Here is a 12,860-nt window from a genome sequence, read left to right as displayed (position 1 = left end):
CTGTCCGAAGCGGTAGACTCTGAAGATGCTCTGTACGTCGTGGGAAGAGTTCAACGACACATCGAAATTCTCAAGTCAAGATTAATAATATTCCAGAAGGTTTACCATGGCCAGGAAGCGGTAGATGTAGCACGGTTTCTTCTGCCCGAAGCGGTAGACTCTGAAGATGCTCTGTACGTCGTGGGAAGAGTTCAACGACACATCGAAATTCACAAGTCAAGATTAATAATATTCCAGAAGGTTTACCATGGCCAGGAAGCGGTAGATGTAGCACGGTTTCTTCTGTCCGAAGCGGTAGACTCTGAAGATGCTCTGTACGTCGTGGGAAGAGTTCAACGACACATCGAAATTCTCAAGTCAAGATTAATAATATTCCAGAAGGTTTACCATGGCCAGGAAGCGGTAGATGTAGCACGGTTTCTTCTGCCCGAAGCGATAGACTCTGAAGATGCTCTGTACGTCGTGGGAAGAGTTCAACGACACATCGAAATTCACAAGTCAAGATTAATAATATTCCAGAAGGTTTACCATGGCCAGGAAGCGGTAGATGTAGCACGGTTTCTTCTGTCCGAAGCGGTAGACTCTGAAGATGCTCTGTACGTCGTGGGAAGAGTTCAACGACACATCGAAATTCACAAGTCAAGATTAATAATATTCCAGAAGGTTTACCATGGCCAGGAAGCGGTAGATGTAGCACGGTTTCTTCTGTCCGAAGCGGTAGACTCTAAAGATGCTCTGTACGTCGTGGGAAGAGTTCAACGACACATCGAAATTCACAAGTCAAGATTAATAATATTCCAGAAGGTTTACCATGGCCAGGAAGCGGTAGATGTAGCACGGTTTCTTCTGTCCGAAGCGGTAGACTCTGAAGATGCTCTGTACGTCGTGGGAAGAGTTCAACGACACATCGAAATTCACAAGTCAAGATTAATAATATTCCAGAAGGTTTACCATGGCCAGAAAGCGGTAGATGTAGCACGGTTTCTTCTGTCCGAAGCGGTAGACTCTGAAGATGCTCTGTACGTCGTGGGAAGAGTTCAACGACACATCGAAATTCACAAGTCAAGATTAATAATATTCCAGAAGGTTTACCATGGCCAGGAAGCGGTAGATGTAGCACGGTTTCTTCTGTCCGAAGCGGTAGACTCTGAAGATGCTCTGTACGTCGTGGGAAGAGTTCAACGACACATCGAAATTCACAAGTCAAGATTAATAATATTCCAGAAGGTTTACCATGGCCAGGAAGCGGTAGATGTAGCACGGTTTCTTCTGTCCGAAGCGGTAGACTCTGAAGATGCTCTGTACGTCGTGGGAAGGGTTCCAGGACACGTCGAAGATGACGACGCGGTTGGCGGCGACGAGGTTGATGCCGAGACCGCCGGCGCGGGTCGAGATTAGGAACAGTCTATGAGAAATCAAAACAGTTTAAAACCTCGTAATTAGACAAAATCTACGCACTGCTGTCTGATTGACGAATAATATTCGTTGCTGAGCTACTATTTTCACGATGGTTTTCCCGCTGACTTCTATTTTAGACACGGTCAATATGACGCAATCATACCTTTCATACCTTGTCGCAGTGACAATCAATATGAAAGTCGCTATTATGGACCTAATAAATACTATGGTCACTGTGACAAGGTACGAAACGGTACTGAAATTAAATTTCCTGACTAGCTAATCTTGTACATATTATGTAGCGTTGTTAGGGTTTTGAATTCGAACATTTTTCAAAAGAAACTCGATTTGAATTAACCCTTATTCATGAAACTTTACGAGCCTGATTTAGTTAAATTATGTTTTATCCCTTTCTTACAAATACATAAGTCAAAATGACAGATAAAGACAAACAATTCATAAGCTATCAGGGCAGTAACGCGTTTATGAATAACGCCATAAATCTGTACAAGAACGCGAGGACTTAGAAATCCTGTTTTCAAAATGTTGATAAAGTAAATTAGGTACAGAATGTACAGAACAGGAGACATTAATGATTTAAAATATTTCAATACATTACCTAGCTCTAGGATTATCCTCCCGGTTGAAGTTCTTGCACCAAATTGATCGGTTCTCGCAGGACGTAGATCCGTCCAGACGGAAATAGTCCACGCCGGGCGACCACGAGCCTAAAACAAACTTGAATTGTGAAATATTTGGGAGGGGATTTAAATCCTTTGGGAGATTATCAAATAAAATGAACTTAAACCTTTTTTTTTATCATTTGCATTTCGTCCAAGTGGTATAAAATAAAAGGTTATTTTATCTTTGTCACGCAATAAATGCGATTACCGACCCGTAATTTAAAGGCGAGTTGTGACTCACCAACATGTCCCGCGAGTTTCTCATCAATGCGCCCCTCCTGAGTTGCCTCGTCGACTTTACCCAGGAAATATTCGATCAAATCCAGGGAATAAAGAGACTGGGAGAAAACAAGCCTGAAAAAAAAGAAGAAAAAAAGACGTTCAGTCGTTTATTATAGTTGTGTTTATAGATGCTTAAGCGCCACTTGCACCATCCGACTCAAGGGGTTAACCAGTTAAACCGTTAACCCAGTGTCAAATTGTACTAATAACCATGGTAACTCCGGGTTAGTGAATGGTGCAAGTGGCCTTTATAGTAGTAAAGGTACACATTGTATGTTTGGGCAAAGTTTCGGCCGTAATACTACAAAAAAAAACTAATAAATACTATTGAATAAGGGGTATTTAGCATGTGTATGTTACTCCATGAAGATGGCATGTGCAACTGTGCCGGAATCGCGGGTACTCATAAAAACTAATACATGGTAAATACTGAATACCCCATATTCAATTGAATTTATAGTGTAAATGACAAAAAAAAATTACTATCATTTTCTCCTTTTTTTTTCACTCCCGCTAAGCTAAGGGTCCTCAGACAATCATCGAAAACAAGCAATGATGAGCGGGTTATTTTTTCAAGAGCGAGTGTTTTCTCTTAGGAAGCGCTGGTGGCCTAGCTGTAAGAGCGTGCGACTTTCAATCCGGAGGTCGCGGGTTCAAACCCCGGCTCGTACCAATGTGTTTTTCGGAACTTATGTACGAAATATCATTTGATATTTACCAGTTGCTTTTCGGTGAAGGAAAACAGCGTGAGGAAACCGGACTAATCCCAATAAGGCCTAGTTTTCCCTCTGGGTTGGAAGGTCAGATGGCAGTCGCTTTCGTAAAAACTAACCTATGTCAATTCTTGGGATTAGTTGTCAAGCAAACCCCAGGCTCCCATGAGCCGTGGCAAAATGCCGGGATAACGCGAGGAAGAAGAAGAGTGTTTTCTCTTAGAAAAAGTTTTCGTGGGAAAAGGAGTGGCTTGTAACAAGTAAACATCTCTTACACAATTTATTAATCACACAGGGTCTGCATGTACACCACTATGTATACTCACAGCTTGTCTCCTATCGCCTCGCACTGTCGGAGTATATCGAACAGCAGCAGCAACTTGTGTGAGTGCCGGATGTCTTCCAGCTCCTCCTCCATCACCAGCTTCATCCACCACTCCGTTGGGTTCTCGTATTTTATTTCCTCTATGTCGGAATTGGGCTTTTCTTCTTCTAGTTCCACTGAAAGAAGAATGATTTGAGTGTTTGTTTAGGATCAGCTTATAAGACTTATTTGACTTAGAGAACCAGTAGCGGTAGTGGGAGGGATGAACAACATTGTTTTTAGTGATTCTGAGCTGAAGGTTGTACCTATTATAGTTATGAGAGGTATCTGCTATGTTCTTGAATATGGACTTCCATGTGATTTTGTCTTCAGCCTTATACAAAGCAGTGGAAACAAAGGGCACATGTGATCATTTAATTTAACTGAACCAACAAAAGCCAATAAAAAATCAGACTAAAAGTTTTTAGAATTAATAAAAGTAGCCGCGTTACCTGGATTAGCTCTTGTGTTGCGGCGACCTGACGCCTTAGCATCTTTGCCTTTCCCTTTCTTGACTTTAGTTTTCTTTTTGCTCTTTTTTCGACTGTCATCACTCAAATCTGACAAATCGTCTGAAGATTCTTCTGTTGAGGATTCCTGTTAATACCGTTTTCATATCATTAATAAATATATATAGTAGACTGCTCAATGATTGACATTGAAAAGCCATCGGCAATTATTATTGTGGGAAAGTCACCACTTCTGCTTTAAAAGAAGGTTGAGGCGCCAACCATTGGTGGAGGTCGAAATAAAAGTAGTTTATAAGTAAATAAGGTAGGCTAGTTACATTTATTTTGTACATTAAATAAATTTCACTTAATCATTTCTGTAATTCAACGACAAAAGACTCACCTCCGGCGTAGAATCGTCATCGATGAAATCGGCAAGCGATCCTTCCGAATCTTCTTCCTCTTTATCTCTCTGAAAATAAAATAAACTAGATATTAGAAAAGGTTATTTTAATGGTTCATAATTCATATTGATCAAGAGCAGTCAGTGCCGGAGTAAGACCATTTTGATGTCCCAAGCAACAGGCATGTTCTCCATTATGGTTCTCTCTAGGTTCATCCATCAGATTCGATTTACTTCTGACATTTTGGTGCTCCCCTAAACGATCCCTCACTAATATTAAGTTATCAACTAATATAATTATATGTTAATATATTCGTTAATATATTCCGACAGGTATGTGTGGCGCCGGCTTCGGCCGCGACTACTGGCCGAGCCGCGCGGGCGCACCAACTTGCTCGGTCTGGCGCCGTTGACGCGCGCTGTGCGGACCCTCAACATAACGGCGGAAAATATTGACATATTCTCATGTTCTCTGAATGAATTCACAAAATCAGCATTGTATATATTATGTTATAGACGTGATGCCATACTCTAGATATGTGTTATTAATAGTTACACTATTGTCTTAGGTTTACCTGTAAAAATAGTTGTAAGTGTGGAAAATAAATAAATAAATAAAAATAAATATTTTCCTTTTTTATTGTGGGACGTACCACATTATTACAGTCTATAACTTGTATATACAGATGTCAATCACAATTTATAGAATATAATTATAACTAAATACGATCGAGATGCGCAGGCGTGTGCTGTTAAAAAGAGACCAAGAGCATGAACAATAAACATGTTTAAAAAATATATAACATCGTTTAAAAAGTACCTTCTTCTGCTGCATGATCTCGTATCGTTCCGAATTGTACTTGAGGACCATCGGGTGCGTCCATATCCTTTGCAAGGACTGGAAGTCGGGGAACAGGAAGCCGGATGACTTTCCTGGTAGTGGTCTGAAAAAAAAAAATTTTTTAGTTGCAGGTTAGGAAATATTACTATATAAATTTGAGTTACTGGCCGTTCCCCAGTTCAATCCCGTATGTCCATTGTCCATATGGGTTTTATAATGCATTTATACACTAGCATTAATTAAATAAATAAATACATATTTGGGGACAATCTTACACAGATCGATCTAGCCCCAAACTAATCAAAGCTTGTACTGTGGCACAGAATAACTAATAGTACTACCGTACTACTACTACTGGGTACTACTGGGTACTAGGCGACGATTTACATACTTAAATAGATAAATACATACTTATATACATAGAAAAGACCCACGACTCAGGAACAAATATCCGTGTTCATCACACAAATAAATGCCCTCACCGGGATTCGAACCCGGGACCATCGGCTTCGAAGGCAGGGTCCCACTAGGCCAGACAGGTTGTCTGCTTAATTAGCTATAATAATAGTAAAAGAATATATCTTACCTTCTAGAATAGTTGTCCAAATAGTGTTGGTAGAGTTTGACCTGGATGTCGGTGAGCGTGATAAAGAGCACATACTCGTGTTTCGGAGGCAGGAAGGGTGCCAGCACCCCGTAATCTCTCCTCTGAAAATATAAACAAAATTAATTTCATAATCTAGAACCATCTTGTTATAATGGTCAAAAGTGTCTCATTCTACAAATGAGAAAAAGATTTGAACAATTAATACAGAATAGGGTACTTTCCTACTAGTCAAATCAGTTTCGAATCGTCAAATCGATTAGCCACTATGAAAGTTGTTTTATGCATTATGATTTTTATTATTTTCTTTCTAAACGCTAATTACAGTTCAGTTCCTAACTGACACCACTTCAAAATGTCAAAACCTAGCTGCCAGGCGTTTTTGAGTATACTAAAAAACAATGTTTGCGAGGCCATAACTAAACTTGAACAGCGCCATCCACCTTACGCAACACATGGGACCGTCGCTTTATAAGGCCGATGTCCCGTTCAGTTGAATCCGTGTACCCGTTGGTGAACAGGCCAACGTGACATCGATAAGGGGCTAGTATGTACTATAATCCAATGGCATAAGGTCCTTACTTGAACAGCTCCGTCCAACATAGTATGCAGCACGTGCGACCGTCGCTTCATAAGGCAGATGTCCCGTTCAGTTGAATCTGTGTACTGCCCGTTAGTGATGGGGTTCACGAAGCGATTCAGGTACTCGTTGTACTTGCCGAGGAGGTTGGGCTTCACGAATTGTACCATGCAGTAATCTGTAGATACGTAGTTAAATATTTTTAATTTCGATAAATACGCGTTTTTGTTAAACATGATGTTTACTGTGACAAAAAATTTCATCATAGTGATTGAGAATATGTTAAAGACTGTCGCAATCTAGCTATTATTAGAAATATTTCTTAACGACATCAATAGTTGCGTAATAGAAGAAAAAAAAGGTCCACCAAATAAATAAATAAAATCATATATTTTTTTACGTAAGGTTTGTATAAAATAATATAGAAAAAAAATGCTATTTCTTCTACGAAATCCACGTCAGTGTACATAGCAGCACATGACATTTTATTTGGTTTGTGAAAGTGATAGGAGTAGATAATCATAAATTTCTCAACATTCTCTGGTAGTAAACAGTTTCGTTTATCACTATAAAGCCATTGAAATCGGGGAAAATACATTAAAAAAAAAACAACTTCGCAATTACCTTCTACTTCGAAATCATAGTCAGTTAAAAAGAGAGTACTTACACTCTTTGAGATTATTTTGCAGCGGTGTGCCGGTGAGCACGATACGTCGTAATGTTCTCACGCGGTTCATGGATTGCGACAAGCTCGTCTTTTCGTTCTTTAGGAGATGGCCTTCGTCGCACACCACAAGGTCCGGGCCTAGTCACAAAAAGATCAATGTATTACTGAAAAATAGAACAGCAGCCGACTCGAGTAAAATGTAAAGTCAAAAATTCAAAATATTCTTTATTCAAATAGGTAGCAACAAGCACTTTCAATATAGACACAGGTAATAGTATTATCATACAGAACGGCCACGCACCGCCCCGCTCCAACTCGAATTACCTCGCCCCGCGACAGAAATCTGGCGTACTTCTGACGTACTCTCAGTACTATTTTTAAGCAACTTACTCACACAATGACGCATGACGCGTATACAGACGTGCCGTTCACACATAGAAACGCAAGTGATTTTTGATGTATAGCATATCCGCCCTGTGATATAGACTTGAACGAATGTTTGAGTTAAGCGGCGGCGGCCGAGAGGCGCTGACGCCGACCGCCCTATATTTATTTTAACAATAACAATGTATGGCGGTTGGCATTAGCGTCGTCCTCGGACCGTGCGTTTTAGTGCGTTAGACGGTCTGTAGGCTTACCAGGATCCACGAGAGCCTCCTGGAACGTCTTGAGCATCTTCTTCTTGAACTTCTTGTTGTTGTCGGCGGAGAGGTTGCGGAACATCTCGTAGCCGAGCACGCACACGCCGCCACACTCCACCCATTGTTGGAGCTGCCACGAGCGTTCCGAGTTTTGCTTGTGCCTATAACATGTGCTACTGTTAACAAAAAATGTTATGTCTCATAAGTGAGAGTGACCTGTGCCCTGTACTATGTTTTTAAGCCCAAAAGTTGCTGCGCAGCACTCCTCGTATATTCTTTAGCTTACTGCAGTGTAATCTGAAATTCTAGGATAGTTATCTTTTCTTAACTATAAAATAGTTGCTCTACTAGAAAAGATACTGCAGAACAACTATTTGAAGTAGATGATAGTTCTATATACCTCATAAAAATATATCATTTTTTTTTTTTAATTTATTTAGGAAACAAACAGTCACATATAGATAAGTTTAAACTTGCAGATATACAATAAGACCTATAGTTCCATTAATTATAACATACTGATATTGATAACAAGTAGAAACAGGGCTTGTTCGGCACTGCCTATAAATAGGAAGGTACACAGAAGTAACAATTGGATACACAACTAATAAAGTACCTAAGTATCAAACATGCTTACAAACATACATACGTTACAAAAGACTATAGAACAATTACAATTTTTTTTTTTTTTTTAAAGCAAAGTTACACTGCTATGGAAAAAGTAAGCTCCGCAGACCACTACTATATTTACCGAAAGACAATGAGAAGATATCTAGATTTATGAAATTAACATTGTAATCATGACAGGCTCGTCTAAAAAAAGTATTTTTGGCGAAATTAGATCTACAAAAATCGATATGGAATGTTTGGAATATCATACCGAGATATATTGTTACCTAGCGCTATATATTGTAGATCTAGTAATCTGTGGACGATGTTGTTGGTCTCACACTATAGTATTCTTTGTACTCTATTTCTGTGCCTAAACCCTGTGTGTTACTGTTTTTTGTCCCAAATAAAATGAAAAAAAAAAAGACTGACCTCGACAACTCGAACACGTCCACCTCGTGATCTGTCTCGGCATGTTTGAGCCACATGTTGAACTCGTTGACCCAGTTCAACACGGTGGATAACGGACACACCACTAGTACTCGTTTCACGCCGGTCAGTTTTCTATGCGCGAGCAGTGTGTGGGTTAGGGAGACCACCTGCGGAAGAAATAAAGAACTAAAGTAATAAGACGGGTATTGTTTTCTGTATTGAGGTGTGCAATAAAGAGTATTTGTATTGTATTGTAAAGATATCTAACAAACGATGCAGCTCCAATCGGGTGCGGCACGTGCTCGCACGGGCCCGGCACTAGTTTTTATTTACGGACTACTGAGAGTAGGTACTGAGCGTATTAAGGGGCGGTTGCACGAAACAGTTGAAGATTTCCCATACATTTATATTTAGCGAACTCTTTAAAACGGTGACAAACGTTTGGTGCAACAGACTTGAACAGACCCTTAGTAAGGATATCGGAAAAAAAGGGAACTAAAACAAACTTTTTTGTCAACTGTACTTGAAGTCAAAGTCAGTGACATACAATTTATCTTGTATGGTACTTAGATACCTTTCCCAGTCAAACTACTATTAACCTTTTGAACGCCAAGAACACCTAAAGTCGTCGTCACTAGTCGTGCCCACCGCGGCATGGACAACTATAGATGTTATGACTTATGACATACAGTCGCCATCAGATATATCGGAGCGGCCGAGGTGCTCAAAAATATCTGAACACGCACTTGACGCCTTGACAATAGAGACGAGTTCAGATATTTGTGAGCACCTCGGACGCTCCGATATATCTGATGGCGACTGTACACTGTCAAAGTAACCTTCACACTTTCCAGTAAGGTTTACATTAGCTAACTTGCACCTGGGACCTTGGCGTGTCAGTGACATTTTTGTTTATAGCGTTTAAAATCGTTAAAGGTTACAGCGGAGCTTAAAATTAGCACTTTCCCTACATGACGACTAAATCAGACACTGGAAGCTATAAAATTTCAACCTGAATAACATGCAATAACTGACCTGCAGAGTTTTCCCAAGACCCATGCAGTGGGCGAGGATACAGCCGGATCCGTGGTCTTTCTTGATGCGTTTCACGCTTTCGAAGCACGCGTTCCACATGAACTTTATACCGTTGGCCTGTAAAAAAAGATAGTCTTTAATAATAAAAATAAAATGTAATAGGAGAGCATCGGGCTGCCAAGAGGGCAGTAAGTCGGCCCAGATACCGCTGGGGAGACAGTGTGGAAGCGGATCTGCGTCAGCTTCAAGCCGATTATTGGCAGGAAACGGCGCAGGATCGGGAAAAGTAGCGTGCTCTCGTTTCGGAGGCCTAGACCCACTTTGGGTCTCTGAGTAGGGTTGAAAATTCTCGAAAAAATGTAATCGTTTTTTTCAGGACGTTTTGAAATTTTTGTTTTTTCCCGTATTTTTCAGTTTTTATGGGTAAAACATAGACACTAAGTGCCATTGTTTTTTTCCGAATAGAACTTTAAAAAAAAGGCTTAGAAAAAAAACGGGAATTTTTCCGGGTTTTTTTCAACCCTATCTCTGAGCCACATTAGTTAGTTAAATATAAATATGGCAAAAGCTGTTGCGAAGCCAAGAAATTTTGTTTGAAAGTTAAAACCTTTCGTAATTAGCATATGTTTTAGAATATGAATACGAACCTGATGCGGCTTAAGTTTCTTGACGAGCCCGCGGTCCACCTCGATGATGGGCTCCTTGGTTTCGGGGTCGAAGTCCAACACCACCTTGTCCAGCACCACCTCGTCAGGCTTGCCGGACTCGTCGAATTCCAAATTGTTGTACTAGAATAAGAGATTTAAGTTTACACTGAATGTGAATATCAACAAAATTAAATGTAGGATAAGGAAACAATATTTTTCAGTAGCGGCACAGGGCGAACACGCTATACATCAAAAATCACTTGCGTTTCTATGTGTGAACGGCACGTCTGTACACGCACACGCGTCATGCGTCATTGTGTGAGCGAGTTGCATAAAAATAGTACTGAGCGGCCGGCAAACGGCCGTCAATCTGATGTCGCGGAGCGAGGTAATTCGAGTCGGGGCGGGGCGGTGCGTGGCCGTTCTGTATGATAATACTATTACTTATTCTGTGGTAGCGGCAAAAAAAGCGCTGGTGGCCTAGCGGTAAGAGCGTGCGACTTGCAATCCGGAGGTCGCGGGTTCAAACCCTGGCTCGTACCAATGAGTTTTTCGCAACTTATGTACGAAATATCATTTGATATTTACCAGTCGCTTTTCGGTGAAGGAAAACATCGTGAGGAAACCGGACTAATCCCAACAAGGCCTAGTTTCCCCTCTGGGTTGGACGGTCAGATGGCAGTCGCTTTCGTAACAACTAGTGCCTACGCCAATTCTTGGGATTAGTTGCCAAGCGGACCCCAGGCTCCCATGGAGCCGTGGCAAAAATGCCGGGACAACGCGAGGAAGATGATGATTCTGTGGTAGCGGCGAGTAAAAAATATGTATTCGTATGCAAGCCGAATTGATTTAACATTTCTTCGTGATCAGTGCTTGACTGTATGAAAATCAGGCAAGGCGTTGGAAATCGTGTTCTATGGACGCCCCGCCACTGCTGGTTTTGCATCATATTTAAAAGAAATTTATTGCGATTGAGACTTGGGACTCCCATGGTTAGGTATTTAAGTTTAGTCAGGACAAGCGCACCAATAGTGGCACTTGAGGTAACTGCGTCTACCTAGATAGTTAATAGAAGTTCTTCTACCGTGCCCGCACTTTTCTCAGTATGGAAAGAGAAGGGTTAATCATGTCAGTCTGACCTTACTACTACTTTAGTATAACGTCGATCTTTAAATAAATTGAACTAGGAAAACTGAAATTAGAAATGTCTAAGTAAACTTTTTTTTTCTCTGTTGACTGTAAATAAATCGAGTCACGGTAATTTTATTCAGATCCAAAAAGAACATAGAACTTTGGCAAAAACACGAAAAATAAAACAATGTGCGCTTACCAGTTTCTGGCGTTCGGAAATACGAGCAATCCTCTCCTTTTCCCGTCGCGCAGCTCTCTTGGTAGCCTCTTCTAGCTGGTCCTTGCTCATCACCTGGTTCACAAATAAGGAATACAATACATTTAATATTAATTTTGATTTATTTAAATTTTCAGAAAACAAGGTAATTTATCAGCCCAAGACGGAACCTGTACCGGTAGACGCAGCGTGGGAAGGCCAATAGAAAAATTCACTCACTTTCAAAAAATTATAACAATTTATGCACAAAAGCTAAAAATATGAAAATGGCTTCTAAATATGCGCAATTTTATTCTTGAGGGAACTCGTTTTTTTTTTTGATAAAACTTATAACAAATTAAAACTCAAAAACATGATATCCGTGGTCGCAAGCACTCACATCCATCTCTCGCTCACGCTAACGCTTAGTGAGAGTGAGAGAAGTACACGAACCTACGGGGCCTTAATCTCATTGAGTCTTACCTTGCGAATATTCTTTCTTCCATGTTTGTTCCTGCCTTCATTCTCCGTGTCGGATCCGGACCCGTCGCTATCCACTTGTTTGATACGACGACGCTTCTTTTTACTGGAAAAACAAATTTTATTAATGGAATCCGGGTCTTTTTTCACCTTAGAGGAGAAACCAGGTCTTTTAGAATTACTATGTTTGCTCAAGGTGTTTTCCATCACGATAGAGCAACCTTGTAGGAGCCAGACACGCTAGACTGACTCAGCTACTGGCACTTACGGTCCACGATACATTGCATTCGATGACAAATTGTTAAAGAGAATTTTCACCTCAGCAGCTCGAACAAGCCTACTTTCGTCACTCCCTGGAGTGAGGAAAGTGCGACTTTCCTCACTTAAAAATTAGTTTTTTTTTTTGTTTCTTTGTATTACTCTGTGTAGTTCGAAATACATTTTAACCTTTAGTATGTTCTCACTACTGAGGTGAAAAATTATATGTGCAACACGAGAGCAAAGTTATTTTACATCTTGTGTTTTTGAGTCCCTCGCTACGCTCAAGATTCTAACTCGCTTCAGCTCAGTGATGATAAAACCGAAGGCCGAATTATATAAGGCCCGGGAAAATTGACTCCAACCGTCCGCTTTGAAAGCCGCACGCTTTACCGCTGGCTTTTTAATGCATGTATCTCTATCACATATATCGGAGCAGCCGAGGTG

General features: G+C 40.6%; 1 protein-coding gene across 1 annotated transcript in view; it reads right to left on the bottom strand.

Moving 5' to 3' along the window:
* Nucleotides 1–12,860, bottom strand: part of LOC134747593 (transcriptional regulator ATRX homolog) — a 32,857-nt gene that overhangs the window by 9,800 nt on the left and 10,197 nt on the right. The window contains exons 7-22 of the mRNA XM_063682188.1: nt 12,159–12,261; nt 11,679–11,771; nt 10,349–10,489; nt 9,702–9,818; nt 8,667–8,833; nt 7,623–7,786; nt 6,985–7,122; nt 6,320–6,495; nt 5,720–5,841; nt 5,113–5,236; nt 4,293–4,361; nt 3,893–4,037; nt 3,403–3,577; nt 2,323–2,435; nt 2,018–2,126; nt 1,234–1,405 (exon numbers count right to left, since the gene is read on the bottom strand). Of these exons, the coding sequence (XP_063538258.1) occupies nt 1,234–1,405; nt 2,018–2,126; nt 2,323–2,435; nt 3,403–3,577; nt 3,893–4,037; nt 4,293–4,361; nt 5,113–5,236; nt 5,720–5,841; nt 6,320–6,495; nt 6,985–7,122; nt 7,623–7,786; nt 8,667–8,833; nt 9,702–9,818; nt 10,349–10,489; nt 11,679–11,771; nt 12,159–12,261 (2,128 nt within the window). The remainder of the gene's footprint in view (nt 1–1,233; nt 1,406–2,017; nt 2,127–2,322; nt 2,436–3,402; nt 3,578–3,892; nt 4,038–4,292; nt 4,362–5,112; nt 5,237–5,719; nt 5,842–6,319; nt 6,496–6,984; nt 7,123–7,622; nt 7,787–8,666; nt 8,834–9,701; nt 9,819–10,348; nt 10,490–11,678; nt 11,772–12,158; nt 12,262–12,860) is intronic.

Source organism: Cydia strobilella, chromosome 15 (assembly GCF_947568885.1).
Source record: "Cydia strobilella chromosome 15, ilCydStro3.1, whole genome shotgun sequence".
Classification (NCBI taxonomy): Eukaryota; Metazoa; Arthropoda; class Insecta; order Lepidoptera; family Tortricidae; genus Cydia; species Cydia strobilella.
The sequence above is the reverse complement of the archived record's forward strand: the minus strand, read 5'-3'. Positions and strand labels throughout refer to the sequence as shown.